The sequence below is a fragment of the Serpula lacrymans genome (assembly GCF_000218685.1).
Source record: "Serpula lacrymans var. lacrymans S7.9 unplaced genomic scaffold SERLAscaffold_6, whole genome shotgun sequence".
Taxonomy (NCBI): domain Eukaryota; kingdom Fungi; phylum Basidiomycota; class Agaricomycetes; order Boletales; family Serpulaceae; genus Serpula; species Serpula lacrymans.
This window is the reverse complement of record NW_006763295.1, coordinates 2,535,176-2,560,140: the sequence shown is the minus strand read 5'-3', so window position 1 is coordinate 2,560,140 and position 24,965 is coordinate 2,535,176. Positions and strand designations below refer to the sequence as shown.

General features: G+C 47.3%; 10 protein-coding genes across 10 annotated transcripts; 5 read left to right on the top strand and 5 right to left on the bottom strand.

The window, feature by feature from the left end:
• Positions 1–2,644: 2,644 nt before the first annotated feature.
• SERLADRAFT_408144 (uncharacterized protein) lies at positions 2,645–5,121 on the bottom strand (the record flags this gene model as incomplete). The annotated part of the gene is made up of 15 exons (XM_007318012.1): positions 2,645–2,723; positions 2,780–2,784; positions 2,856–2,886; positions 2,948–3,100; positions 3,182–3,274; positions 3,298–3,380; positions 3,471–3,574; positions 3,656–3,749; positions 3,829–4,050; positions 4,201–4,307; positions 4,370–4,383; positions 4,453–4,564; positions 4,629–4,674; positions 4,750–4,837; positions 4,877–5,121. 15 exons carry the CDS (start codon positions 5,119–5,121, stop codon positions 2,645–2,647), a joined length of 1,476 nt encoding a protein of 491 aa, XP_007318074.1.
• Positions 5,122–5,987: 866 nt separating this feature from the next.
• On the top strand, positions 5,988–6,698 carry SERLADRAFT_388681 (uncharacterized protein; the record flags this gene model as incomplete). Its single annotated transcript, XM_007318011.1, has 4 exons — positions 5,988–6,107; positions 6,188–6,238; positions 6,302–6,397; positions 6,452–6,698. 4 exons carry the CDS (start codon positions 6,012–6,014, stop codon positions 6,629–6,631), a joined length of 423 nt encoding a protein of 140 aa, XP_007318073.1.
• A 463-nt stretch (positions 6,699–7,161) lies between these two features.
• SERLADRAFT_348580 (glycoside hydrolase family 18 protein) lies at positions 7,162–8,677 on the top strand (the record flags this gene model as incomplete). The annotated part of the gene is made up of 5 exons (XM_007318010.1): positions 7,162–7,352; positions 7,427–7,514; positions 7,579–7,724; positions 7,790–8,438; positions 8,501–8,677. The coding sequence occupies 5 exons, from the start codon at positions 7,162–7,164 to the stop codon at positions 8,675–8,677; spliced, it is 1,251 nt and encodes a 416-aa protein (XP_007318072.1).
• A 40-nt stretch (positions 8,678–8,717) lies between these two features.
• Positions 8,718–10,667, bottom strand: SERLADRAFT_466808 (uncharacterized protein; the record flags this gene model as incomplete). Its single annotated transcript, XM_007318009.1, has 7 exons — positions 8,718–9,163; positions 9,233–9,320; positions 9,393–9,536; positions 9,601–9,697; positions 9,753–9,865; positions 9,930–10,527; positions 10,614–10,667. The coding sequence occupies 7 exons, from the start codon at positions 10,634–10,636 to the stop codon at positions 8,823–8,825; spliced, it is 1,404 nt and encodes a 467-aa protein (XP_007318071.1).
• Positions 10,668–12,068: 1,401 nt separating this feature from the next.
• Positions 12,069–12,290, top strand: SERLADRAFT_388677 (uncharacterized protein; the record flags this gene model as incomplete). Its single annotated transcript, XM_007318008.1, has 1 exon — positions 12,069–12,290. One exon carries the CDS (start codon positions 12,069–12,071, stop codon positions 12,288–12,290), a length of 222 nt encoding a protein of 73 aa, XP_007318070.1.
• Positions 12,291–12,399: 109 nt separating this feature from the next.
• On the bottom strand, positions 12,400–13,761 carry SERLADRAFT_466805 (uncharacterized protein; the record flags this gene model as incomplete). The annotated part of the gene is made up of 2 exons (XM_007318007.1): positions 12,400–13,496; positions 13,550–13,761. 2 exons carry the CDS (start codon positions 13,640–13,642, stop codon positions 12,582–12,584), a joined length of 1,008 nt encoding a protein of 335 aa, XP_007318069.1.
• Positions 13,762–13,998: 237 nt separating this feature from the next.
• On the bottom strand, positions 13,999–14,476 carry SERLADRAFT_388673 (uncharacterized protein; the record flags this gene model as incomplete). The annotated part of the gene is made up of 1 exon (XM_007318006.1): positions 13,999–14,476. A coding segment is annotated over one exon (236 nt), but the record flags the coding sequence as incomplete, so codon positions are not given.
• Positions 14,477–14,813: 337 nt separating this feature from the next.
• SERLADRAFT_466800 (uncharacterized protein) lies at positions 14,814–16,488 on the top strand (the record flags this gene model as incomplete). The annotated part of the gene is made up of 8 exons (XM_007318005.1): positions 14,814–14,883; positions 14,940–15,007; positions 15,071–15,106; positions 15,156–15,248; positions 15,310–15,526; positions 15,583–15,839; positions 15,907–16,076; positions 16,136–16,488. The coding sequence occupies 7 exons, from the start codon at positions 14,954–14,956 to the stop codon at positions 16,203–16,205; spliced, it is 897 nt and encodes a 298-aa protein (XP_007318067.1).
• A 446-nt stretch (positions 16,489–16,934) lies between these two features.
• SERLADRAFT_448847 (uncharacterized protein) lies at positions 16,935–17,588 on the bottom strand (the record flags this gene model as incomplete). The annotated part of the gene is made up of 2 exons (XM_007318004.1): positions 16,935–17,197; positions 17,413–17,588. The coding sequence occupies one exon, from the start codon at positions 17,130–17,132 to the stop codon at positions 16,935–16,937; it is 198 nt and encodes a 65-aa protein (XP_007318066.1).
• Positions 17,589–18,949: 1,361 nt separating this feature from the next.
• On the top strand, positions 18,950–19,400 carry SERLADRAFT_466795 (uncharacterized protein; the record flags this gene model as incomplete). Its single annotated transcript, XM_007318003.1, has 1 exon — positions 18,950–19,400. A coding segment is annotated over one exon (363 nt), but the record flags the coding sequence as incomplete, so codon positions are not given.
• Between the last annotated feature and the right edge of the window lie 5,565 nt (positions 19,401–24,965).

Here is a 24,965-nt window from a genome sequence, read left to right as displayed (position 1 = left end):
GACTCAAACTCTCTCACGCAGTGGAGCTGGTCACACGGGCTGCGCCCTCTGACATCATCAGCCACTGCCTTTATCAACTGTATAGTACATAGGTACAAACACTCTGTATTAGCATAAATACCCCAATAAATCAAGGAGACTCCTCAGCGAGTCCTCCTATTGTTAACCAACAAACTCTCTGCAGCCTAAAGGGTAACCACTCCCCATTCACTATCCTTATAGTGTGTTCTTGTGTGCGCCAGAGTAACTAACTCTTGGTTGTTACACTCTGTGCACATGCAAGACTCCACATGGACTCCAGAGCATTACAACTGTCCACAGATCAACTACTCCTTTCCTTTTATGGAATATAGGAGTTGTCCCTCATGGTATGGAACTGTCTGGATGTTGGACTAGCAGGATATGACTCACTTGTTCTTACATTTTCATATGTACTTCCAAAAGGAAGGAAATCTATCTTTTAATCCCCCATATACTCAGAATTTGTCTGAATAAGTCGCCATAGTTGCTTCAGAATCGTTGTAGACATCCCACAGCCATATAACCAAAATTTCCAGCAAAGCGCCACGCTTGTTGTGACGTTCTGCTCGTATAGACCCAAAACACGGACTCTCAGGAGTCATTCCAGTGTTGTATTCTCCACTCTATATTCATCCTCAGCTCATATTATCACTCCCACACTTGTATTATCGCCTTTCCAGCAAGATCACAACTTGCTGTGACGTATCCGCTCCGTTTAGACTCAAAAGTGCGGACTCTGCAAACTGACCTGCGGACCTGCGGACTCACCTGTGGACCCACTCCATTGTAGTCTTCAGCACTTTCTTCTGAATCCCTTTGTTGATCCCTGTGGGTTGAACAATGCATAGGTGTTTGGACATAAGGACTATACTCAGTTCTCTCCCAGATGCCTTTAGCATCTTACACCACCTGCCAGCAATTGTGAGGCAATGTTAAACTAGAACAAAAACAACACCTGTCTCTGGCTGCACTTGCAGGAGGTACAGGGAGTTTGAGGTCAACAGATGCTAGAGATTATAGCAAGTGGAGGACTGAGGATGAACTCAAGGGTTTCTGATGAGGAGTAAAGCGGGTTATTCAAGTAATAAAAAGCTAAAGAACACTACATGGGTATGTAGGGCTTTTATAGCTAATTGTCTATCTCTCAGACCGGAAATAGAATAAAAGAAAAGTGGTCTGAGGATGAAACTATCCAATAAGAAAAATAACAACTATTGCACGACTTCAGGGATTTAATCAGCAGGTGAGAAAATGTACTAATAATAGGTAGTGTCACGCATGTTCAGGAAATTGTATCCTCATGATGAGGTACGATCCTGACTAAAGCATCTATTAATATATCCAGGCACTGAGGGGACTTGGAGCTCGTTGGCAAGATCTCAGCTACTAGTCCTTACCCATTGTGCTGGCTGGCTGGGAGTACTACCCAGTCTCTGATCTACGATATGAAGTGGTAACAATGGTTAAGAAAGCCTGTTAGGGCTATGAGAAGCGGGATGGCAAAGGATACTTCTAGCCCTAGAGCCAGAGGTGTAATGGGGAGAATGTCTGAGAACCAAGACATGGAATGAAAAGATAAGAAAATGTAAATGGTCCTTACAGCAATGGCAATAACCCAGCTCCAAATCTTCCTGGTGGTTCAGTTCTTCCTAATACAACAACACCGGCTACCAATTCCAACTCCAACAATGATACAAGCACATGTACTTCAGTCACCACCCCATCATGTCCCCTTACTCCTCCCACTAACAATATTACAAACTTACTAGCCGCTTTTTCACAATTCTCTCCTGCCTCTCAAAGCAGAACTCGGGACATTCTTACTAATACAGCACCTACATCATCCTCTTCAATCAATACTTCCTTGAGAATTCTTTTTTCTGTAGCAAACAATTTACCAGCTCCTCAATCATCAGACTTTACTCATAGTGTTCATCCATTTATCCCGCAATTGGCCTGAGCCAATATTTATATTCCTCTCACTTTATTTACAGTGGCCTCTACCACCAAACTTTACACTCAGTATCCAAACAAACACAACATGGATCCCATTGATTGGCATGAAGCTTGGGGCAGATATTCTGACTTTCTCGATCAATACTTTGATCCCCCCACCACACAGCGATGGAAAGAAACATTACATCTTCCTCTCCAGACAGGAACATTTTAGTGATCGGTCAATTAGTGACCGGTGACCGTTCGTGACCGATTCGGTCATGTTCCTTGCTAAGTATGGCGGAGCTGCCCTAGCTTCGCAGAGAAGTACGTCCTCGATATAGAAAGCGAATAGATATCTTATCTCTTCGGCTTTCTTCCCCTTTTCCCCTCCCCTTTTTCGTAATCTTCCAAGAATTTTTTGACTACCCGCCTCAAATTACGGCTAGACTACTAGGTCTGCGCCACCCAAACAAAACGGTTTCATGCCAAAGTCTATACCATCATCCTTCGCCCTGGCCTCCAAGTCGACACCAGACCAAAATGTCTCCCTCTGCTACATCTATCCATCGCTCGACGACTCCTACTATTACTGCATTTGTAATTTTACCACCCACACATCGCTTTTTATATGTTTATTTACTCGTTAAATAATTGCATACTTTTTTTATGTGTCATGTTTGAGGTATTAGACTGATTCTGTCAGAAGGTTTTCGATGATGTTCACATCAATGGGGATGTTTGCGCGGTGCAAATAGTCGTCGTTCCTATGATTGAAGGACAATTATTAGACATGGACTTGAAATACAATAGTGGTACTTACCAAAACTAAACACGTTCGCAAGTACATTCGAAACAGTCAAGGCCAGCCATTCAAAAGGCATCAATACCCTACTCACCTTGGAATAATGCCTGCTTCCAGAATCACATCTTATAACAAACCCTATCAGCTTGCGATGCATGATGTCAATTGTAGGGGCAATCAACTCACAGGATGGTGACAACAGTCTGCTTATCCTTCCAGCCCAATTCGCGAACCAGCTTTACACACGCTACCAGATTGCAAGCGCTGCTTGATCCAAGGAACAGGCCGTCATGATGCACGAGATAGCGAGACATGGCTACTGCTTCTGCGTCAGTAATACTGTCGATGCGTTAACGCAACAGAGAGACGCAACGGGGTCAGAGACGGTCTATCGTCAGACAAGAGCCAACCATCACATACCGAAATGCATCATCTATGATAGGCAGCCCAAGCTCGAGGTTTTGCGTCAGCCTGTTGATACCACTATAACCACCTCGGTGAGCCTTGTGCCCTCTAAATGAACGCGATGAACGTACATTCCCTCGACTACTGTATCGACCTGATGTCGCCTCTTCGTTCCTTCCGCTTCTTTGCGATCGTACATCACCCCAAACTTGACCTACAGAAAAGTAGTCAGCAGTCTGTCTACTCGGAAGGGTGACGCCATGGAGTGTGAATGAGTAAGAGGTCTTTAGACACGACTTAGTACCTTGTTATATACACCACTGCCCTCAGGATCAGCCAACACTACCTTGATGTCCTCCTTCTTCGATTTAAGAAAGCATCCAATGCCTGCGATAGTTCCCCCAGTGCCTAAAATCAAACGCCAACGCGATGAGCAATCGGAATACTGGTTTCACCCAAAAGCTACAATTCACATGATCCGACACTGACCTGCACCTGAAACAAACGCGTCGATGCGACCGTTAATTTGACGCCATATTTCAGGGCCTGTACCATCGTGGTGTGCATCATAGTTGCTTCTGTTCTGCAAGAATATGAGATAAACACCCCCAGCATCCGTGAAAGAGCCGCCACGAGAACGACCCTTTTGTGCTACAACTGACCTCGAACTGGTCTGCAAAAAAGCCTCTAGGTTTCGTCACCAGGTCTTCGTCCCGCAGGTCGTCGGCCTGAGTGGCACCATCTACCACTTGTACGTGCTTTGAGGTGGTTGTGACGACTACGGATGGAGAGGACGTCGCGAGTAAGTGGGTGCTATGTGCTTCGTCGATGCTCTCGACGAGATCGGTACGACCGAAATTGACAGCTGCTTGACGGGCCATGTTCTATGCTCAAAGAACACTGTCTCGTTCAACGCTCCTACCAAAAGTTCCGCTGAGACACACGCACCACAAACTAGCATTTTGCCCCCCCAAAAAAGTGGCAAGATCAGCAAGTGAAGTGAAGGTAGAAAGGCCAGACGTGAGAATACGAACCTGTTTTTTGTCAACGATGCTTGCTGGACGGACGCGCTGCACGTCTGCACCGAGAGCTTGAAGCGCTTTCACCTTTTCTTCTGCAACATCATCGGGCATGATAATGGCTAATGAATCCAAGTGCACAAATGAGCTAGGAGCTCCTGTTTGAGACAAGGAAACGGCGTACTTGTGTCGTAACCTCTGGAAGTACATATACCGTTTTTGAGCAAAGTCTGAACCCATTCACGAGCTTGTCGGTGAAACACCCACCTTGCCTTTGCTATGGTTGCTATTGAAATACCCGTTGAACCTACGGTACCCTCGAATATTCGCGAACCAGTGTTTGGATAGAGTAGACCTTGGTTTTCAGCATCTTCGATCACTGAGCATATATAGAAGGGAATATCAGAGGCATAAAGGCAAAAACAGTTGGACGGGACTCGCACTTCGCAATGCAACGCGATCTTTCACGCTTCCACCAGGGTTCAAGAACTAAAAATCCAGAATCACGAAAGGAATGTAGGTCGTGCGCGCTCATTTGATACTCGTGAAGTTATCACGACTAACCTCTGCTTTCCCGAGAATCTCAACGCCCAAGGCGTCACTCAATGAATTGATTCTTACTAGGGGCGTATTTCCTATATGCATGCTTTGACTTTCAACGACAAAACATCATGGTCATAAGCAAACTGACGCGCCTATCAAGCCAGTGACACCGTCAAGTATTTCGTCTCTTCTAAGCTCAATTGGCCGAGGTTCAGCATGGTACTCGTGCTCGAAACGTTGTCGCTTTCGGTATTGATAATAAAGGTTTAATGAGGAAGTGGTGACGGACAGAGAGACCCCTATGAATAAGCCAAATACAAAGTGTCGGACTACGCTCTTAGAAAGTCTTAGCCAAGGAGGTACGTGAACATTGGGTACGAGGTGTGAGTACATGATGGCTAGGACCAAGGGTGGAACAACACCTGCCAGTCACTTTGCCAATACGATACTACGAACATGACGACATTCGCATGGACAGTCGACGAAATGAACTACACACACATACATCACTGGCAGTAAATGCATTGCAGTCATTACCATTTGTTGGACACTTTACATCAACCAATCAAAGACCAACTTGACCATGAACAATTCATCTGACTTGGCAATCCAAATTCAAAAGCAACTAACTTTATATTATTCTACTACCCACAAACTACAACAACAAAACTACACCACAGCCAAAACCAACATCCAAGAATTCCAAGGAATAATTGATCCATCAGACAGACGCTCGACCCGCTGGCTCGACTTGCGAGCAACTGAAACAGCTGCAAGCAAAGAAAAACCAAACTTCATCGAGGCACTCTAAAAAAGAATGCCATGTTCTCTGTTGAACGGGAGAGCGCTCGTATCATCGACTGGATTTGAAGGATGCGGCATGTGTAAACATGCGAGACTCGAGTTAGTTTCTATAAAATAGATCCTAGCTGAGTATGTTCTAAGGAATCAACGAAGTAGGGCGCGAAGTTTATATACCATTCTGGGTTGGTCCGTGCGCATACTGTCACGTGCCTCGCCTAGTGGTGTACGGCAGTCGAGCGGCAGCAGCGAATATGCTCACTGGTAGCGGTGTCTGGGTACTTCTGAGCACGATGGACTCATTTCGTTATCAGTACTTCATGTTTTCATCTTTTTTTCTGGACATAAGCCGTTCCCAACAAATTATGTGACATCCAACGCAAAGTCTAAAAACGGATTCAAAGGCGTGACCAGTCACCAGATTATCTATCGTGTCTATGAGACGCTCTCTACACTTCCCCTTCATCCGCATATTCAGCACCATGGCTTCCTCGATAGACAAGCAAAAGCACTTCCTTGCATCTCCAAAATTTGCTGTTGTAGGCGCATCGACCGATCAGAGCAAGTTTGGCACAAAGGTACGTTGACGGCTGTTTGAGCATGCTGGTGTCGTCCGAAGAACCTTTGAAATTTGAAAGCTGATCGTCATCCCAAATAGGTCTTGCAGTGGTACATCCAACGTAACCGCGACGTCACACCTGTGCACCCTGTATGTGTGGATCCTCGTTGACAACTCACATCATGATCGACGCGCTCATTCTGGGTCATGCAGACCAGCAACGAACTTGAGGGAATAAAGACTATCCGCTCCCTTGCTGATCTTCCGTCGCCAACAGAGACCTCAATCAGCATCATCACACCAGCCAAGGTACACTTCTTTCCCCGCAGCTATGACTACGGGTTCCTGATCGTACTTCTGCAGATCACCATTGAGCTGCTCAAACAAGCCAAGGAACTCTCCGTGCCCTCCCTTTGGATACAACCCGGTGCCGCTGATGTTACTTGCGTGAAGTACATCAAGGAGAACCTGTCAGATCGTGTCATATATCAAGGGGAGTGCATACTAAGAGACGGGGATGGCATCGTACAGAGTATGCTGTAAGATATGGCCAGGTGATGTTTTTATTCTTAAGCTATTGAATGAAAGTGTCGTAAGTTTTACTCATCCTCGTGCTGTTGCGACACCGTGAACCATGCGTATGTCTGTTTCAAAAGTGATACAAGCAAGCCATTGATGTCGTTAGCAGCTTCACATTACATCCACAAAGCGAGACATGCAGTAAACACTTGAAAACACTTGATATACCTAATTGACCTGGAATGACCGACACGGTTGCAGCTGCGCTCCTTACCCCTAGATTACACCCCCAGGACTGTTGACATCTATACAATGCTCTCGTAACATTTAATGTAAATAGAAACTTACTTGTGTTCCACGATGGCACACCTCGGGTTCCATATGCCCACACGGTCTCGAGCCGGCATGCCCCACCAGACTCCTCGCCTGCATGGCATAATTAGAAGATGCGAAGATCGAGGTTTTGTCTCACCCATGTCGAATACCCAGGCTATAAGTATACGCTAGAACTCGTGTGCCAGGCTCTCGAGTGGACCTCGACTTCTTCAGCTACTATGTTGAGTATCCTCTATACGGCGCTGCCTCTTCTTCTGGCCCTTCCCTTTGCGAATGCGGGCCCGTCATCGAAACGTGGAGGTGATGACCTGGTTTTGAGTGCGTGGTATGCTGGATGGCATGCTACGGTAGGGTTTCCCTTATCCAACGTCAGCTGGGATAAATACACCAACCTGGTATACTCTTTCGCGTGAGCACATATCCTCTCTTGCAAACGATATAGATCCCAGTGATAAACCGCTTTTTTTATCTTTTCCAACCCAGGATAACCACTCCAGACGTTACTAAGGTTTCTCTAAACGGCTCAGACGGAGAACTCCTTCCCCAATTCGTTTCCGAGGCCCATGAACATGTGAGGAGTAGCTCTTATTACTTCTTGACGCCTATCTTCAATTTCTAATCAAATTACACCGCAGGGCATCCAAGCATTTGCAGCAATCGGTGGATGGGGAGGTGCTCAGTATTTCTCGACGGCTGTTGCATCCGCAGAGAACCGCACGACATTCGTAAAGACTATCGTGGACTTTGCTGAGGAATACCATCTCGACGGCATCAACTTCGAGTAAGTCGGTCCCTGTCCACCTCCTTCTCCAACAAGTGCGGCTAAGCTGATCGCAATGTCACCAGCTGGGAATACCCCAACGTCCAGGGCATCGGATGCAACACCCTCAGCCCGAACGACACCGCCAACTTCCTCTCCTTCCTCCAAGAACTCCGCCAGGATCCAGTTGGCGCCAACCTCGTCCTCTCTGCCGCAACCGCCATCACGCCCTTCGCAGGCCCAGACGGCAGCCCTTCGACGAACGTATCCGGGTTCGCCGACGTACTGGACTACATCCAGGTCATGAACTACGACATCTGGGGCCCCTGGTCGACCGCCGTCGGGCCCAACTCTCCACTGAACGACACCTGCGCGCCCGCCGCAGACAGGGTCGGCTCCGCCGTGTCTGCCGTCGCGGCGTGGACGGCGGCTGGGATACCGAAGAGCCAGATCGTGCTCGGGGTAGCGTCGTACGGGCATTCGTTCAGCGTCCCCCCCACAGACGCGTTTGTGAACGGGTCCAAGACAGAGTTGGTGGCGTTCCCGGCGTTTAATGCGTCTAACCAGCCTTTGGGAGATCCGTGGGATGATACGGGGAGCGTGGATGCGTGTGGGGTGTATGAAGGGCCTGGTGGCGACTGGGACTTTTGGGGATTGATTTGGGGCGGGTTCCTTACTACGGAGGGAAAGCCTGCTGAGGGGATATACTACCGTTACGACGAGTGCAGCCAAACTGTGAGTAAACTTCAGCTTTGCTCTGGTGATTATGAATTTCACTGACTGGGGATGCCTTATAGCCATATGTGTATAACGAGACGTCAGAGGTGATGGTTTCCTACGATAATGTTCAGTCTTTTGCGGTAAAGGGCACTTACATCAAAGAAACCGGTTTGCGCGGATTTGCGATATGGGAAGCTGGCGGTGACTACAACGATATGCTTCTCGATTCTATTCGTTCTACCATCGGTATCTGATAATAATGACGACGACTCGGACTGAATGACACTATGTATGGACCTGTGGAAGCGAACTGTTGATAGTCTTGTTGTATTCCTTGGGACATCCGTCGAGTACATAGTTTACAGAACCTGTATCTAAACACCATCTATACATACCCAATTACAGATTGCCTTTCAAACCCTCGTTGCCCCCAGCCTTCCCCTCTGCCCAGTGCCGGATAAGCACACCTGCAATGGCAGTGATGGGCGGCATCCTGAACGGGGGCTCCTCATCCTTGTGAACGGCGACACCTTGCTGCTTTGCCATCGCACTCGCCTCCTCCTTCGCCTTGATGGTGGGGTCCGAGTGTGCGAGTGCAGCTGCGCCCTGCTGGGTATCGCTGGAATTGTTCGATCCCTCTTGGATCTCCGCGATCTGTTTATAGTCACGGCGAGTGAAATTGGTGCCTGTTGGATGGGCAAGGACCGCGAGAACCTCTTCGCGGGTATACCACCGAGCATCTGTCGTTGGCCGATGAGCGAATTAAGAAGCGCCAACCCCGCAAATTCTATAGATCCCGATGGGCTTACCTTCGAGTTCATTGTCCAGATCCGTGCGGATAGGTGCAGACGAATCAGCAGTGGCATAATAGCCGACCATGAGATTGGCAGGGAATGGCTGAGATAAAGGCGTAGAAAAATCAGGATTAGGTTAGGTGATGAGATAGAAGGGGGATGGAATGGAGCTGACCCAAGGTTGACCGGAGTGGTATCTGATGTTCCACACCTTGACGCCCGCCTCTTCCCACATCTCACGTTTGACAGCGTCTTCGAATGACTCGCCTGGCTCGACGAAGCCAGCAAGCGCAGAATAGAACTTTCCTGGGAATTTTTTCTACAGATATGATTGGATTGTTAGTGGAAACATAATGGGATAGATAGTGCAGCGATAAGCGTACATTCCTCCCAAGGAGAACCTTATCTCCTGATTCGTCGATGGCGCACATGATCACGACGGGGTCGGTCCTTGGATGGGTGAAATTGTGTAGACCTCGGCTGTGGCAGATGAAATCAATATCGAAGGAAGTGGAAGAACTCTAGTCGGACTAACCCAGAGGGACATGGCTTCTTACCCGTATTATCAGACCAAGGAAGCAACGACGAGCATGAAAGTTTCCATCCGGCCCACAGGGAGTATACAGACGAGCCACATGCGGCGCAGAACTGTCACCAACCGACCCAGATATTGATCTCTTGTCATCTGGCAAGATAAGCGAAGCAGACTAACCTTGTTCCGTTGGTTCCAATCTACCAGACTCCGTGCTTCTGCGAAAACACCGGCTGAGAATGCATCGAGGTGCGTCATGGAAGCTCTTGGTTCCATGAACGCCAACTTCTCTCCGTTCTTTGTGAGTTCTATGCTCTGTAGCACGGTGTTGATCTTATCCTCCTCGTAATCGGCCACGTCTACAGAAAAATAGGGAGTTCCTTCGAGATTGGCAACAGCTGTATCTGCATCCTTGAAATCCGAAGATGGAAGTGCGCTCGCTGAGGCTGACCCAGTTTCTTTTAAGCCAAGGAAGACTATGGGAGGGCCATGGATCCGCGCAGCTTCGAGGACGGATACATCCGGGGCGCATAGCTCTCCTTCACGTTGAGCTTGACCAAAGTAAGGTTCTGGGCCAAGAAATGACTTGACATCCTTGGTCGATAAGAGTGCTAGAGTACGCTTGTTGGTCTCTGGATGGGAAGATACGAGCGGTTGCCCGCCATTGAACAGAAGCCATCGAGTTGCGGGCGATGCTACAACTGCATTCATGAACGACTGGGACGTCCTTAGCCATGAAAGGCGGTTCAAGGGAGATCCACCCATGAAATTGATAAAGCTGTCGATACGCCATGATAACGAGTTGAGCGATACACGTGTGTGTAGTGAGCACTGATACGAATCTAAATAAAAATGAAGGCTTACTTTTCACCCATCTTGGTGGACATTCTGCGGACTGCCTGGAGAACTATGGTGGATAGGATAAAGAAAGGGTTGGGTGCAGCTTTGTGTGTGGTTGCTCAGTCATCCTTGGTCTTGCCCGAAGTCACGATTACTGTATCCCGGGAATTCATACTATTTTCATACTTTACACGGATCGGGCGATGGTCTCCGCCCGGACGAGCCCGTGGTCCCGACATACCCGGCCCAAATTATCGTTGGGAAAAATTGTGCAGGCTTCGTAGTTACCTTTCCCAATGGCATAATGACTCCTGAGTCGAACAATGGTATGCTTGTAAGGAACATTTGACTTCGTATAGGCAATCTCCTGAGAAGAACTAATTGGCCGGCGGTCAAAAGTTCTCAATTATTGACTCATTGTTGTCGGGTGTAATGTCGGTGAGCTCTCAGCTCACTCACCGTGGATCTGTCATTTTAGCTTGAATGCATTTTATTCAACAAAAGGTCAGAAACAAGGTTTCAAAGCACGAACAAGCTTTTAAGAACACTAACACTCTCCTTGAAGTTTCCTTGTTCGCGGCTCCCCAAATGTCAATGTTTGTCAACTTTGCTTTCGACTACCAATACGGGAAAGTCGGGGGCGTATGGACAATATGACCTCGGAGCCCATCGTATCAGTGCGGATGGAGTCTAACTTGATGCTTTACGCAATGATTCGAATGCAAGTATGCGCAAACAGAACGCCTTTTCAGTCAGACAATGGGCTGACTGGACTCTGATCGGCTTTTTGACGACGGCCTCGAGGCTATCGTCAGGCAGCCAGATTTCTCCGAATGCAAGATACCCCTCATTCGTTTGAATTATCTAGGCTGTCGTTATTTTCCACAACCGTGGAACGTACCTGTGACCCCCTCGCAATTGTGCGCCTCGTAGCACAGGCATGCTATGTGGCCCCCCCCAACGGAGCTGTCTATCAAACACAGTGACATTACCGAGGGCACGTTTCTGCTATATGCCTCGCCAGTGTCTCTTTTGACCGACATCCCTCTTAGATCATACCTCGCGGAGGTGACTGTTTACGTGCGTCGACCGTCCTTGAAACTGCCTTTTCTGGCAATTCGTTTGTTGCATTGCCTTTTATGGACGTTCGTTGTAAGTACACGAAGCTTTTCCGTCCATGATTTTCCAGTGCAGAAGGCAGAAATTCCACCCGGGTTCCATACCCTGCCTTTCAACCTTCTAAAATAAGAGGACAATGCTGAGGTGCATCTGATCTTATATGTGCCTTTACGAACAGCTCTAGACGAAATAAGATTTGAGCATGGCCTACCGCTCAAAACCTTGTATAAAAGGTCGAGCACCGGTACCTGTACAGAGTTTCACTGTTTGAACTTTGAGCTGCCGTACGCCTATTTTGCTACATCAGTTTTCTGTATCTCGGATTTTCTAAATCATATGTCTCTGAACTCTAGTATCCAAATGACGTCCGATGTTCCCCGCCCGAAGCAAGATCCAAAACGACAACAGGGTTTCCACGAGCCCTCCCCTAGTCTCTCACCTGCACAAGCCATAGCAGAGGCATGGCAGCGGGAGTCGTCGCAGAGTCAAGAGCTATGGAGGCAAGCAGACTCAAAGGTTAGAGAACTCTATTCAGCCCCGAGACCACAGGTACCACGGAAGGGGCAAAATGGAAAGATGTAAAGTTGTGTGCGCAGGATACGCATAACGAAGGGTATGTAATTCTATTGACTGGGAACACTTATCTGATTCAACTACTTTCTAGGCTTTTCGATCTTCTTGTAAATATTTTGATCATGATCGCTGCTGTAGACGGGACACTTGGTGTACGATATGGATAAAATTCCAGCATTTGGGGAGATTATGATGGTGATGACACGACACACATGATTGAAGGACAATAGCAATACAGTATCATTTAATATGCCGCTTCACACACATGAGAATAGATAACATTATGACTACAAACAACACTCATGCAGGGATTGAAATGGCTTGGTTCTCCTCCTCGTACTCCTCCTCGTCTTCCTCATAATCATCCTCTTCTTCTTCCATTGCCGCCTCAGCTTCAGCTTGAGCCTGAGCAGCCGATGCGGCGTTAGCAATCGCTTGCTCCAACAACTTGGTCTGCTCCTCAGATAAACCGTATAAAGATAATGCAGGTCCAGGTGATGTACTAGGCAGGGGTTGCAAGTCGTCTTGTGCAGTGGCGTAGTCTGCTTGAATATCGTCATACCCAGTAACGTGGCCATCACGCGATGCCGACGCAGCAGGAGACTCAGCATGGCTATGTTGCGCTATGGGCGGGCCCTGCGGCGGCTGCATTTGCGAGGGTAAGGCTTGCAGCTGTGCTCGAGCAATCACGCTAGCCAGTGTTGCTTGTCCTCCCGTGGGATCAAGGTGTAGTGGAGGCACTGCTTGATCGGAAGGTGTTCCGAGTGCACTGGACACATGAGCCTGCAAAACACCATGCAAACTCATCACAGCTGACCGTACCCGCCCGACGAGTTCCCTTCGTATTTCTCCTTCTTCCAAGCCGCTGTGCTCTACAGACGTACCGTACGCTACCGCACCTCCTATCTGACTTCCGACTATGTCGCTCCACATCTTCGCGCGCCTCCCCTCCCTCACGATTTCATCTTCGGCTTCCTTGTCCAGCTCAACCTCCCTGATAGCCGCGCTCACACAAACTTCGCCCTTCCCACCACGAGCGCGACTATTATTCTTATGCCGCTTGATCGCGTCGCGACGCGAAAACATCTTATCACAGCCTGCACATTGCCACGCCTTTTTGTCGTGGAGTTTAGCGTGACGTTTGAGATCATGATTGCGAGCAAAAGAGGCAGGACACGCGGCGCAGCGAAAGGGACGGTGAACGGCATGTACACGCTGGTGTGCACGAAGGCTATATAATCGCGAAAATGTTTGCAGCAACCAGGTACAAGACATGGATAAACGGCAGTTCCAATGTCCGTAAAGGGGGCGTTTGAACCGAGAGGTACACCTGGTGGTTGCCATGGTCGAGAAGTATACATGGCTGCATTAGAGGAATGAGGGTTGTGGGCGATATCAACCCCTCGCGCATCGAGAGTGGGGCCAATCTGTATCCCACTGAGGACGCCAAGCACTTGGATTAAACCGCTAATCTCCTGTAACGCGTTCATCTCTGGACCACCAGCTGCAGAAGACGTTACCGCAAATAGAAAGACCTGATGCAACTGAAGCTGAATTGAGCCGATTAACGACGCGTCGAGAGGGCGGTTTGAAGGTGTATGTGAGGTGAGCGCGTGGGTGACAAGGCGTACTGCCTCTGCTATCTGGGCATGAAGATCGTTGTGAACAAATGCAGGCCTCTTCAGGGCACGAGCCTCGATCTGCCGCCGTTCTTCTTCGTCTTCGTCGCGTTTCCGCTTCCCTTTATCAAGTTGTATCGCTGGAGCATTGGAGTGACGAAGGGTGCCGAAAAGTGCATCAGATCGAGCTAATGACACCAGAAGATGGCTGAGAGCTTTTGCTAAACCTTTTGGGATACTTCCTGTAGAAACTGAACTATTCAAGGCGTCTAGAACGCTGTCGTGCGAGCCAGGTATTACCGTGGAAGCTAGGGTAGAGCAAGCTAGAGAGTCTTTCCCCGCAATGGTAAGTATGCTTTTCATCGTAGCTATGGCAGCTTCTTCCTTTTTCGATGTTGGGGGTGCGGGGATAGCAGCAGCAGCAGTGACCACAGAGGTTGTAGGAGGTGTTTGAGACACGGGAACAGAGGGACTTGAAGTAACAACTGTTGCATTGGCGCGATCTGCTTGAGCTTTGCTGATATCAGCCCAGAGCTGGTCTCTCAACCTGCGAGCAATCTCTTCAGCCTCTTCCTCTTCGCCTTCGAATTCCTCGTCGTCGTATTGCTCGTCTTCTTCGCCACCCCAGTCCTCGGATCCTTGCTGTTCGGCGCTTGGAGAGTCTTCTCCTCGTTTTGTAATTGACATGTTAACTGTATTCAGTAAAGTCACATCAGATTAATATCGTCAAATTCAGACAATTACAGTGGGTATGAATGTTTGCTGTGGTCGTAAAGGACTGGAATCAGGGTAGTTTGTTGGAGAAAAACAAATTCCTTGCAAATTCCTCAACGCACAAAATGGGCTGTGGCTTATGTAATGCGATAAGATAAGGAAGTCCCTTTAAAGGCCACGTGCCGTCGCCTAATCTTGCGATGGTGATTGGTCGGAACGCGGGGATTCCGCTACTGCAAACTGCCCTGAGGCGCTTGGTCACCGTTCGAGTCAGTGTTTGAGGTTTCGTTCTTTAGACTTCTACATTTCTATCCCTCATCCTCAGATATACCAGCGACGATGTCGAAAACGGTAAAGGACCTGGCGGCTGGAACTGCCGGAGGAGTTGCACAGGTGCGACACGTCGACCAGCTCTTGAAAAGATCTAAGCCGATTTTCATCGTGGTTGTATTATAGGTCCTTGTTGGGCAACCTTTCGACATTGTCAAAGTGGTGAGTGTGCTATGATATAGCAGGAGCTATAATTCACTTGTCTACATAGCGTATGCAAACGGCACCGAAAGGCACTTACAGCGGCATGGTGCACTGTGCTGGTGGTATCCTGAAAAACGAGGGGCCTTTGGCTTTCTACAAGGTGGCGACAAATTTGTATTGGCAATGATACCCTCTTCTGATCCATAAAATTAATGTTGCAGGGAACATTGACACCTCTCCTAGGCATCGGTGTCTGTGTCTCTATTCAGTTTGCTGTTCTCGAGTTCGCCAAGCGACAGTTTGCCGCCCAAAATTTGGCCAGCGGGACAGGTGGTGAGGGAGGGAGAACACTCAGCAGCGGTCAACTTGTCTTTGCTGGTGTTTCTGCCGGTTTGGCTAACGGGATAGTATCTGGGCCTGTGGAACACATTCGTATCCGTAAGTGTTTGGCGGCTCTCTCTCAGTCATATACGATATACTCAGCTTTCCCAAAGGTCTACAAACACAGTCGGACAAAAACCGCTTATATGCAGGACCATTTGACGCCATTAAAAAAATTAGCTCTGCCCATGGAATTGCAGGATTGTTCAAAGGTCAATGCGTGACCTTCCTGCGTGAAGCAACTGGCTACGCCGCCTATTTCCTAGTATACGAAAAATTGGTTCAGCGAGAAATCGCACAAAAAGGTATCAGACGCGACCAAATCAGCCCACTTAATGCCGTTTTGTACGGCGCAACGTCTGGTTATGCCGTGAGTCGCTTTGCACGCGTACTTTATTCCTGTGATGGGCGTGGTGCTGAAACACTGTTATTTATAGCTTTGGGCAATCATATACCCTATAGACATGATAAAATCGAGGATGCAAACAGACGGGTTCAGTCCGTCGACTGGTCAAAAGTACGCTTCTGCAAGGGATTGTGTTCGCAAAGTGTGGAAATCAGAAGGCATTAGTGCTTTCACTCGCGGTCTGGGACCAACACTGATTCGGTAAGTAGCTAACGATCTCGAGCTCATCGATCGTATTCTGATGGAGTTCTCGTTTTCAGTTCGCCGTTCGCCAACGGTGCCACGTTCCTTGGATTCGAGATGGCAAACAGGATGCTGCAATCTTGGTAATTGCCATCACAATGTCATTCGCTCCTATAGACACTACAAGCCACGAAACGATCAAGATCCGATATACAGAATTCCATTGGAGTATATATTACAGCTTTGATTTATAGATATGGACAGGTAATCGGAGGGTGCTCACTGCCTGCACGTGCTGGCGTGTAAACAATGATTATGACTGTTCTACGAGCTAAGAGCATATATGACGATGATAACCCAGAAGCTTCGCATACTGTTGATTGTCTGTATCTTGTGATTGAAACTCGCAATGAGATGTTCCGCAGAGTAAGGACCAAAGATTGCACTAGACTGATACATTATTTTTCAGCTCGGCGAAGATTATAATTCCTGAGTTTTATAGCTTTACTGGTATCCTGTACCTGGGCACGAGTGGATTGGTGCTAGCCTCAATAGTCATTTCGACAGCGTCACCGTTACTGTTGTTTGGTGTGAATTTTACATCGATCGCCAGATACCAGTGAGTACTAGTGAGTCGGGCCAGTGAACGCACGAAAACATCCGAATCGTGTTTGCTTCCGAGGTCGACCTGACAAGAATCGAAAGGACTACCAACGCACTGACACGGCATGCCCAATACCCATACGTGTCTTGTTTGAATGGCGAGGAACCAGCATTTTGACCTTGGAGATGCAGCCATGAAGGGTAAGCGGTAGTCTAACGCTAGTAGTGGTCTCTATCTACGTGTACTGACGATAGGATTTCGATACAGTTATCCTAGAAAGTCTGTAGCGTAGTAGAATATATGCTAGAGAACACCTTCAATTTCCTTGGACCTCGGACCTCAGAGTTGGAGGGGCAAGTATGAGCCTGGCTGTCGGCGAGGAGGCCTGCCAAATTTGTGATGGCCGCATGTACTCGTCCGTTAATGATTGGACTATTGTTGACTGTCGGCTGTTGGATATCATAGAGCATCGAGTACCGATATCTGGAGGATCTTTCCAGGCAGAGTTTGAAAATGAAGATATTAAGTGCCCAAGGCGAGTGTTGTACATGAGCTCAGGGTCTATGCTCTATGCTCACGTCTCTGTTCCTTGCCGTGGCATTGGTGTGACACCATCGTGCCGTCGTGTAAATGTTCCGTTGGTTGTGAGTGGGCAACTATTTTTGAATTCTCTGGACGCTACTGACTTGTATTACCTAGAAATGATATCGAATTCGAAACATGCGTTGATGTCACTACCCCTATATCCAGGTGCCAACTTCAGTGACAGGGCTATAAGCAGCAAATCTTCTCTCCTGATAGGGTTACTATGCTAGAATCTTGATCTGACCCGAATGCTAGTCACTTTGCCGTCATTACGCGTTCAGACTTGGGCTTCAGGAAGCCATGATGCACTGCTTCCATACCTAGGAATGTATATATGAAAACAACCATTGTTATGTGTGACTTGGGCACCTTTCATTTCCGGTCTTATCTTTTCCCCCTTTCGTGTGCACTATCCTCAATCGACATCTTTGAGCGCCAATTTGTGCCATCATAGTAATAGCGAGCGTTTATCGATATACACCGCACATTAGGCGTGAGGATTCAGCATGTACCAAGACACGAGGCCACGCAGGTGAGCGTTTATCGATACAGTATTTATGTTCATGTCAACTCTACCCACACTTCTCTTCAGTTCATCTGTCTCCTCTTAGCTTCGATGTTCACTCCCAATCAACCTGGTAAGTGTCATCAACACATGCCGCAGTTGCAACTTCCAATAACAATGAAGGTTCTAACAATCCCAACGATCATATGTCTCTAACGCCCACTATTGGCCCAGGCATGTTCGCTTGGGCCAACAACACACATCCCATATGGCACATTCATCGATAATTCTGGAAACTCGGGGCTGAGATTCAACATCAACAACAACTTTGCTTCTGGCCGTGCATGGAGTTTATCTGTCTTTGACTATGAGCTCAATCATTCGTTATTAGCTTCGCCAAGCTTATACAGCTTGCTACAGCCAGTTCAGGCTTCGTACCAGAATCGCTCAGGGGAGCGGCCTCAATGTTTGGCAGGCACTCGCGAGGATGTCCTAGACGACATCAAATCATGGGCAGATGGTACTCGCCCAATCTGCTGGCTTAATGGCTCGGCTGGGTCTGGGAAGTCGACCATAGCGCAGAGCGTAGCAGAGTGGTGTGCTGATGAAGGGAGGATTGCTGCTAGTTTCTTCTTCTTTCGGGGAACAGGAATCCGAGACAAGATATCTCCCTTAATTCCTACGCTCGCTTTTCAACTCTCAATTTCAATTCAAAACATGGAACCTTTGATCCAGGATGCCCTCAAAAAAGAACCCTTCCTTACCCAGCAGCATACTCCACTCAGCTATCAATTTGACAAGCTGATAATGACCCCCATGCTCTCCCATGCTCGCTCAACATCTACGCAGAACGGTGCCATACAAAAACGCATGGTGATAATTATTGATGCCCTCGATGAATGTGAAGTTGGTGACGGAGAATCAATGGATAAGTTCATCGACGCTGTCATTGACGCGTGCAGGTCCAAGGGAGACCAGGTCCCATTTCGTCTGCTCATCACTAGTAGAGTCGAAGAGCATCTTCGCAAAAGGCTTGAACAATCGATGCCCAGAACGTCTCCCTTCAGTTGAAGCTGCAGAACTACAAGGCTAGGAAGGACATTCACATGTTCTTCCAGTCCGAATTTGCGAATATATATGCCGCCAATCGCCGACTCATGGCTGCGGATGGTGTACCGGAGCCTTGGCCCTCGTCAGACGTCCTTAATACCCTGGTCCATAAAGCTGATGGTTCCTATATCTATGCATCGACATTCGTCAAATTTGTCCAGCAAGCGGGGGGGATGGCGCACCAACAACTTCTAGATGCTCTAAAGGCACATGGCCTGGATCCTCTATATATGCAAGTTTTCTCCAAGGCTTCGTCTTTTGAAGATACACCTGGAAGCGTGGTTGGCATCAAGCGGGCAATGGGAATCCTGTTACATCTTCAAAGCACAATGTCCATCCATGACCTCGCGCTCCTGATGGGTGTGCCGCCACGAAACCTTGTCAGGTCTTTCTTCCAAATCCAATCCATTCTCCAGATTCCCGAAGCCAACGACCGTCCAGTGCAGCTAGTCCACACATCGCTCCGCGATTTTCTAACGACAAAATCACGCTCGGGCGTCTATTTTAATAACCCCTCTGATTGTCACGCTTCCATTGCAATATGCTGTTTGAATTTCATGTGAAGCAAACAGAACCTCTTTTTTTTTTTCAAGATGGGCTCCTGAAGTATGCATTCAAGAATTGTCTGAATCATCTTCGACAGGCTGTTGATGGTTTGGGGAATTATCATCCAGAGTTATCTCTTTCTGTTTCACTGAGTAGCTCTCTAACAAATTTCGCCACTAGCAACAATACATTCGCTTCTTGGGTATATACTGGCATCCAAGATGGGCCACCGAGCAAATGCTTAGAATTGCAGACATGGATGGGGGTAAGCTAGAACAATTATGTGAAATGTTAAAATTGGATAATGACCAGACCAGGGATTGAACCTGGAACCTTCTGGGAAGTGTCTAGCCACTTGCTGAGAGCTAACAGGGACAGAACTAGAGTCCAGTATGAGTAACTATATTATCAGAGAGTACAGAATGTGTACAGTACCTAGAGTCCAGTATGAGTAACTAAAGAATAGGAATACTGGACTCTGCAATACTAGTCCGAAGTTTTGTAAACAAAGGTAAACAAATCAGCCACAAAGGCGAAATTATAGAATGCTCAGTGAATACTGAACAATACAGCAAAAAGAATAAAGAGGAAAGTGATTTAGAAAGAAGGGAAAATAGATAGCACAACTAGGAGCAGAATCACCAAAACTAACACTCCCCCCTGATGCTGCACCTCCCAAGTATTAGCTACCCCCTGATCTAACAAGTCCCATCATCTGTCTGAACATGTCAACTTTAGGCTTAGCCAGAGCCTTGGTCAACAAATCAGCAGGCATTTCAGCAGTGGGCACAAAGGTGGGAGCAATTTGGCCAGAGCCAACAATATCTTTCAACCAATGCCAGCATAAATCAAGGTGCTTCATTTGACCATGGTGTTCAGGATTCTTGGACACAGAGATGGCAGATTGGTTGTCAATGTGAAGGGTGGAAGGAGAGGTGATAGGATAGCCCATTTCCTTCAGCAGATTTCGCATCCAGCAGATCTCCTTGCCAGCTTCAACAGCAGCAATATATTCTGCCTCAGTGGTGGAAAGAGCAACAATGCTTTGAAGTTTGGAACTCCAAGAGACAGCACCAGATCCAATCTTGACAAGGTAAGCACCAGTAGAACGTCCAGAGTCCTTGTCACCACCATGATCAGCATAAGAGAAAGTGGTGAAGAGTTCAGTGGAATTAGGACCAGGGCCAAGGACAAGTGAGTGATTGAGGGTGCCTTGCAAGTAGCAGAATAAGTGCTTGACAGCACCCCAGTGAGTGGGCCCAGGATTGGAATTGAATCTGGCAAGAACTCCAACAGTATAGGTAATGTCAGGACGAGTGGTGGTGGCCAAATACATCAGAGCACCAAGAGCAGCAAGATAGGGAATGTCCTTCATCAGTTGCACTTCTTCTGGTGTCTTGGGAGACATACTCTTGGCGAGGCGTGAACCAGGGTCCATTGGAGTGGACACAGGCTTGCAGTCCTTCATGCCAAAGCGCTTCAGAATGTCCAGAGTGTACTGATGTTGGGAGAGGGAGATGGTGCGATTGCTGAGGTCTCTGGTGATGGAAATGCCAAGTAGGTAAGAAGGAGGGCCAAGATCACAAAGTTTGAAGTGCTGAGAGAGGTCCTTGACAGCTTGGTCAAGTGCAGAATTGGATGTGGATGCCAGTGTTATGTCATCAACAAAGACAGGTAGAATAATGTGCACTTCACCTCTATCAAACACATAGATGGCAGAGTCAGAGTAAGTGCAATTAAATCCGAGTTTTTCAAGCACAATGTGCATCTTCTGGTTCCACATCCTGCCTCCTTGCTTGGTCCCATAAATGGCCTTGTTGAGTTGGCAGACCAGATTACGACCACCTTGATGGAATCCCTCTGGTTGCTGCATGTAGACCTTTACATCCATGACACCATTGAGAAATGCATGAGAGATGTCAATGGAGCGCAAATGGAGGTTGTGGATGGCAGCAATTGCAAGGATAACTCTGATAGATGAGATTGTGAGGCAATGATAAACTATAACAAAAACGAAACCTGTCTCCTTCTGCACTTGCAGGGAGTAAGGGGTTTGATGAGCTTGAGGTCGACAGACACTAGTAAATATAGCGAGTAGAGGACTTTGAGAGGTAAGCTTCAAAGGTTTTCATTGAGGAGTAAAGCGGGTAAATTCAGTAATAGAAAACTAAGGAGCTATACATGAATAGGTAAGGCTTTTATATAGTGAACTGTTCGTTCCTCAGACCGAAAGGAGAATATACGAAAAGTGGTCTGAGGAATCAATCGGCCAATAAGAAAAAGAGAGAACAACTATTGTACAACTTTTAACTTGATTAATCAGCGGTGAGAGATTTGTTATGCGTGTTCAGGAACCGTATCCTCATGATGAGGTACGATCCTGAACAAAGTGTTTATTAGTATATCCAGGCTTTACTGGGGCTTGGAGTTGGTTGGCGAGATGCCTACTACCAGTCCCTACTCAGTGTGCTGGCTGGGTGGGAGCAATACCCAGTCTCTGATCTGTGATATAAAATGGTAGTGATGGTTAAGAAACCCTGAGCGCTATGAGAAGTAAAATGGCAAATGATACCTCTAGCCCTAGAGCTAGAGGTGTAATGGGAAAAGTGTTCGAGAACCAAGACATAGCGAAGATAAGAAAATAATGAAATGGTCCTTACATTACCCCCCCCCCCCCTTTTATATTCTTGTCCCAAGAATCTTAACGCCGCAATCCGTGAAGCGGTTTGTGATCCAGTCGAAGAGGCGGGGTTTTTTGGTAGTAGTGGTGAAATTTTTGTAAGGGCGGAATTGTAAAGCGGCAGCGGCGATTACGCGTGGGGCGGCAGGGTGTTTGCGATGAAAGGTGGCGATGAGTGAGGGAGAATTCTTTAGGTGATGATCAGGTTCCCACGTCCTTTCCGTGATCGAGTATCCTTTCCAATGGACGAAGTAATCAAGTTTGACCCCTTTTAGTTTAGTAGGTCGTGAAGCGATAATTTCTTCGGCTTCGTATTTGACTGCGCCATCTACTTGGATTGGCGGCGGTTTTGAGGTACGAGGTTGATTGGGGAATTCCGGTGCGTGATATGGTGACAGGAGTATTTCGTTGAATACGGGATGGATCGCCTTCCAGGATCTAGGGACGTCAAGGAGGTAAGCGGATGGGCCAACCTTCGCTTTCACAGTAAACGGGCCGAATCGCTTATCGTCTAGCTTCTTCATCGGCCGATTGGTGGAAATGTGAGTACCTTCTAACCACACTTTATCTCCCTTGTGATATTCCCGTGCTTCGGTGCGTTTTTGGTTATAGTACTTCTTAAGATTTTGATTAGCAAGCAGTAATGATTGCCGAGTTTGCTCATGTAATTTTGTCATTGAAGTTGCGAAGTCTTCGGCCGCTTGCGAGCATCCCGAAGGTTTCTGACCAGTTCCCTTGCGAGGGTGAGAACCATAGTTTACGAAGAAGGGGGTTTGATTGGTTGCAGAATGAAGGTGGTTATTGTACGTGAATTCAGCGATTGCTAGCCAATCGGCCCAATCATCCTGTCGGTGATTGATGAACGTGTGCAGGTAATGTTCTAAGTCCTGGTTTATCCGTTCAGATTGGCCATCAGTTTGAGGGTGGTAACCTGTTGATAGACCAGGTTTAATTCCGAGAGATTGGTAGAAGTCCTTGGTGAAATTCGACATGAACTGAGGTCCTCTGTTCGATATGATTTTTTCCGGGATACCGTGCAGTCGTATGACTGAGTCTCGTAATTGTTTGGCGTAGCCTAATGAATTGAGAGTGACATGCGTTGGTACAAAATGAGCCATTTTGGAGAATCTGTCCACAAAGACTTGTATTGCGTCGTATCCGTTTGACTCTGGTAGTGCTCCAATAAGATCCGTCGTGATTATCTGCCAAGGGCGATCAGGGATTGGGTTTGGATGGAGGGGAGCATGCAGCTTTTGGCAATGCAACTTTGTTCTCTGACATATCTCACATCCTGCAACATATTTCCTGACATCTCCTGAGACTAGGCCACCAGAAGGATCGGTTTACTCCTTTGTACATCTTTCTTTCGCCTGGATGTCCACTGAGGCTGGTGTCATGTCCTTCTTCGATAATACGTGCCCTTAACTTTGGGTCTTTGGGTACTTAGATGTTGTTTTTGAATGGCCCTAAGGTCAATTCGTCTTCTTTCTCGTTTCCTATCCAGATGATTCCGTCTCGTTTCTTCCAAATCTTTGGATCGTCTCTCAACTTCTTTACAACGTAATCATCTAGTTTGTGCTGTGAAGCTAGCAGCTCGTCCAGGTAGTGTTCTTCTAACACGTCTTCCATAGTATGAATGTTTGCTTCCGCGAGCTGAGGTAGAAGGACCTGTCCTTCATTGTCTCTCTCGCCTCTCGGATGGTCTACTCTTCGACTCAGTAGGTCCGCTTTTGTGTTTGCTGAGCCTTTTACATGCTCTAATTTGAAATTGTATCTGGCTAGCGTGTCCATCCACCTAGCCTGTTGTCTGTTTACTTTCTGGGGGTCTCGGAAGTAGGTGAGGTTTTGATGGTCGGTGAATATGGTGAACTGGTGTTTAGCTCCCATGAGGAGATGTCGCCATTCTTCTAACGCATGCATTACCGCTAGCATCTCTTTATCCCAGATAGCGTAATTTCTCTCTGCAGGGTTTATTGACTTTGATAGGAATGCGACTGGTCTCCATTTCCCTTCTTGCTGCTGGGATAATACCGCTCCTGTGGCGTAGTTGGAGGCGCCACATTCAACTTTGAACGGATCTTCATCGTTAGGGATTGCAAGTGTGGGCGAGGTGGTGATTGCCTTTTTGAGAATATCGAATGATTGTTGTTGGTCTTCAGCCCATTCCCAATCTACTTTTCCGGTGAGAATTGTCAGTGGTTTTGCAATTTTTCCATAGTCTCTGATAAATCGTCTGTAAAAGTTCGAAAATCCTAGGAACGACTGTAACTCCTTCTTTGTGTGTGGTATCGGCCATTCTGTGACTGCTTGTACTTTTAGCGGGTCCATGTGAATCGTATCATGGGAGATGATCATTCCTAGATATTCGACCTCTTTCTTCTCGAACTCGCATTTCTCTGGTTTGAGATATAACTGATTGTCTGCGAGTATCTGAAGAACTTTGGATATGATCTTCCTATGTTCTTCTAGCAAAACAGTGAATATCATGATATCGTCAAGGTATACGATAACAGATCCTTCATTTATCAGGTCTCGGAGAAGTTGGTCCATCATTGTTTGAAAGGTGGCTGGGGAGTTTGTAAGTCCGAAAAACATAACTAGAGGTTCGAACAGTCCTCTGTTAGTTCTGAAGGCGGCTTTGTGCTCATCTCCTTCTTTGATTCGAACATTGTTATATCCCCAACGGACATCCAGCTTGGTGAAGAATTTAGCACCTTTGAGCCGGTTTATCAATTCTGAAATGAGGGGTAACGTATATCGGTTTTTGATCGTAAGGGCATTGAGTTTCCGATAGTCTTGTACCGGTCTGAGAGATCCATCCTTTTTCTTTATAAAGAAAAACGGGGATGCATAAGGGGATTTTGACACTCTAATCCT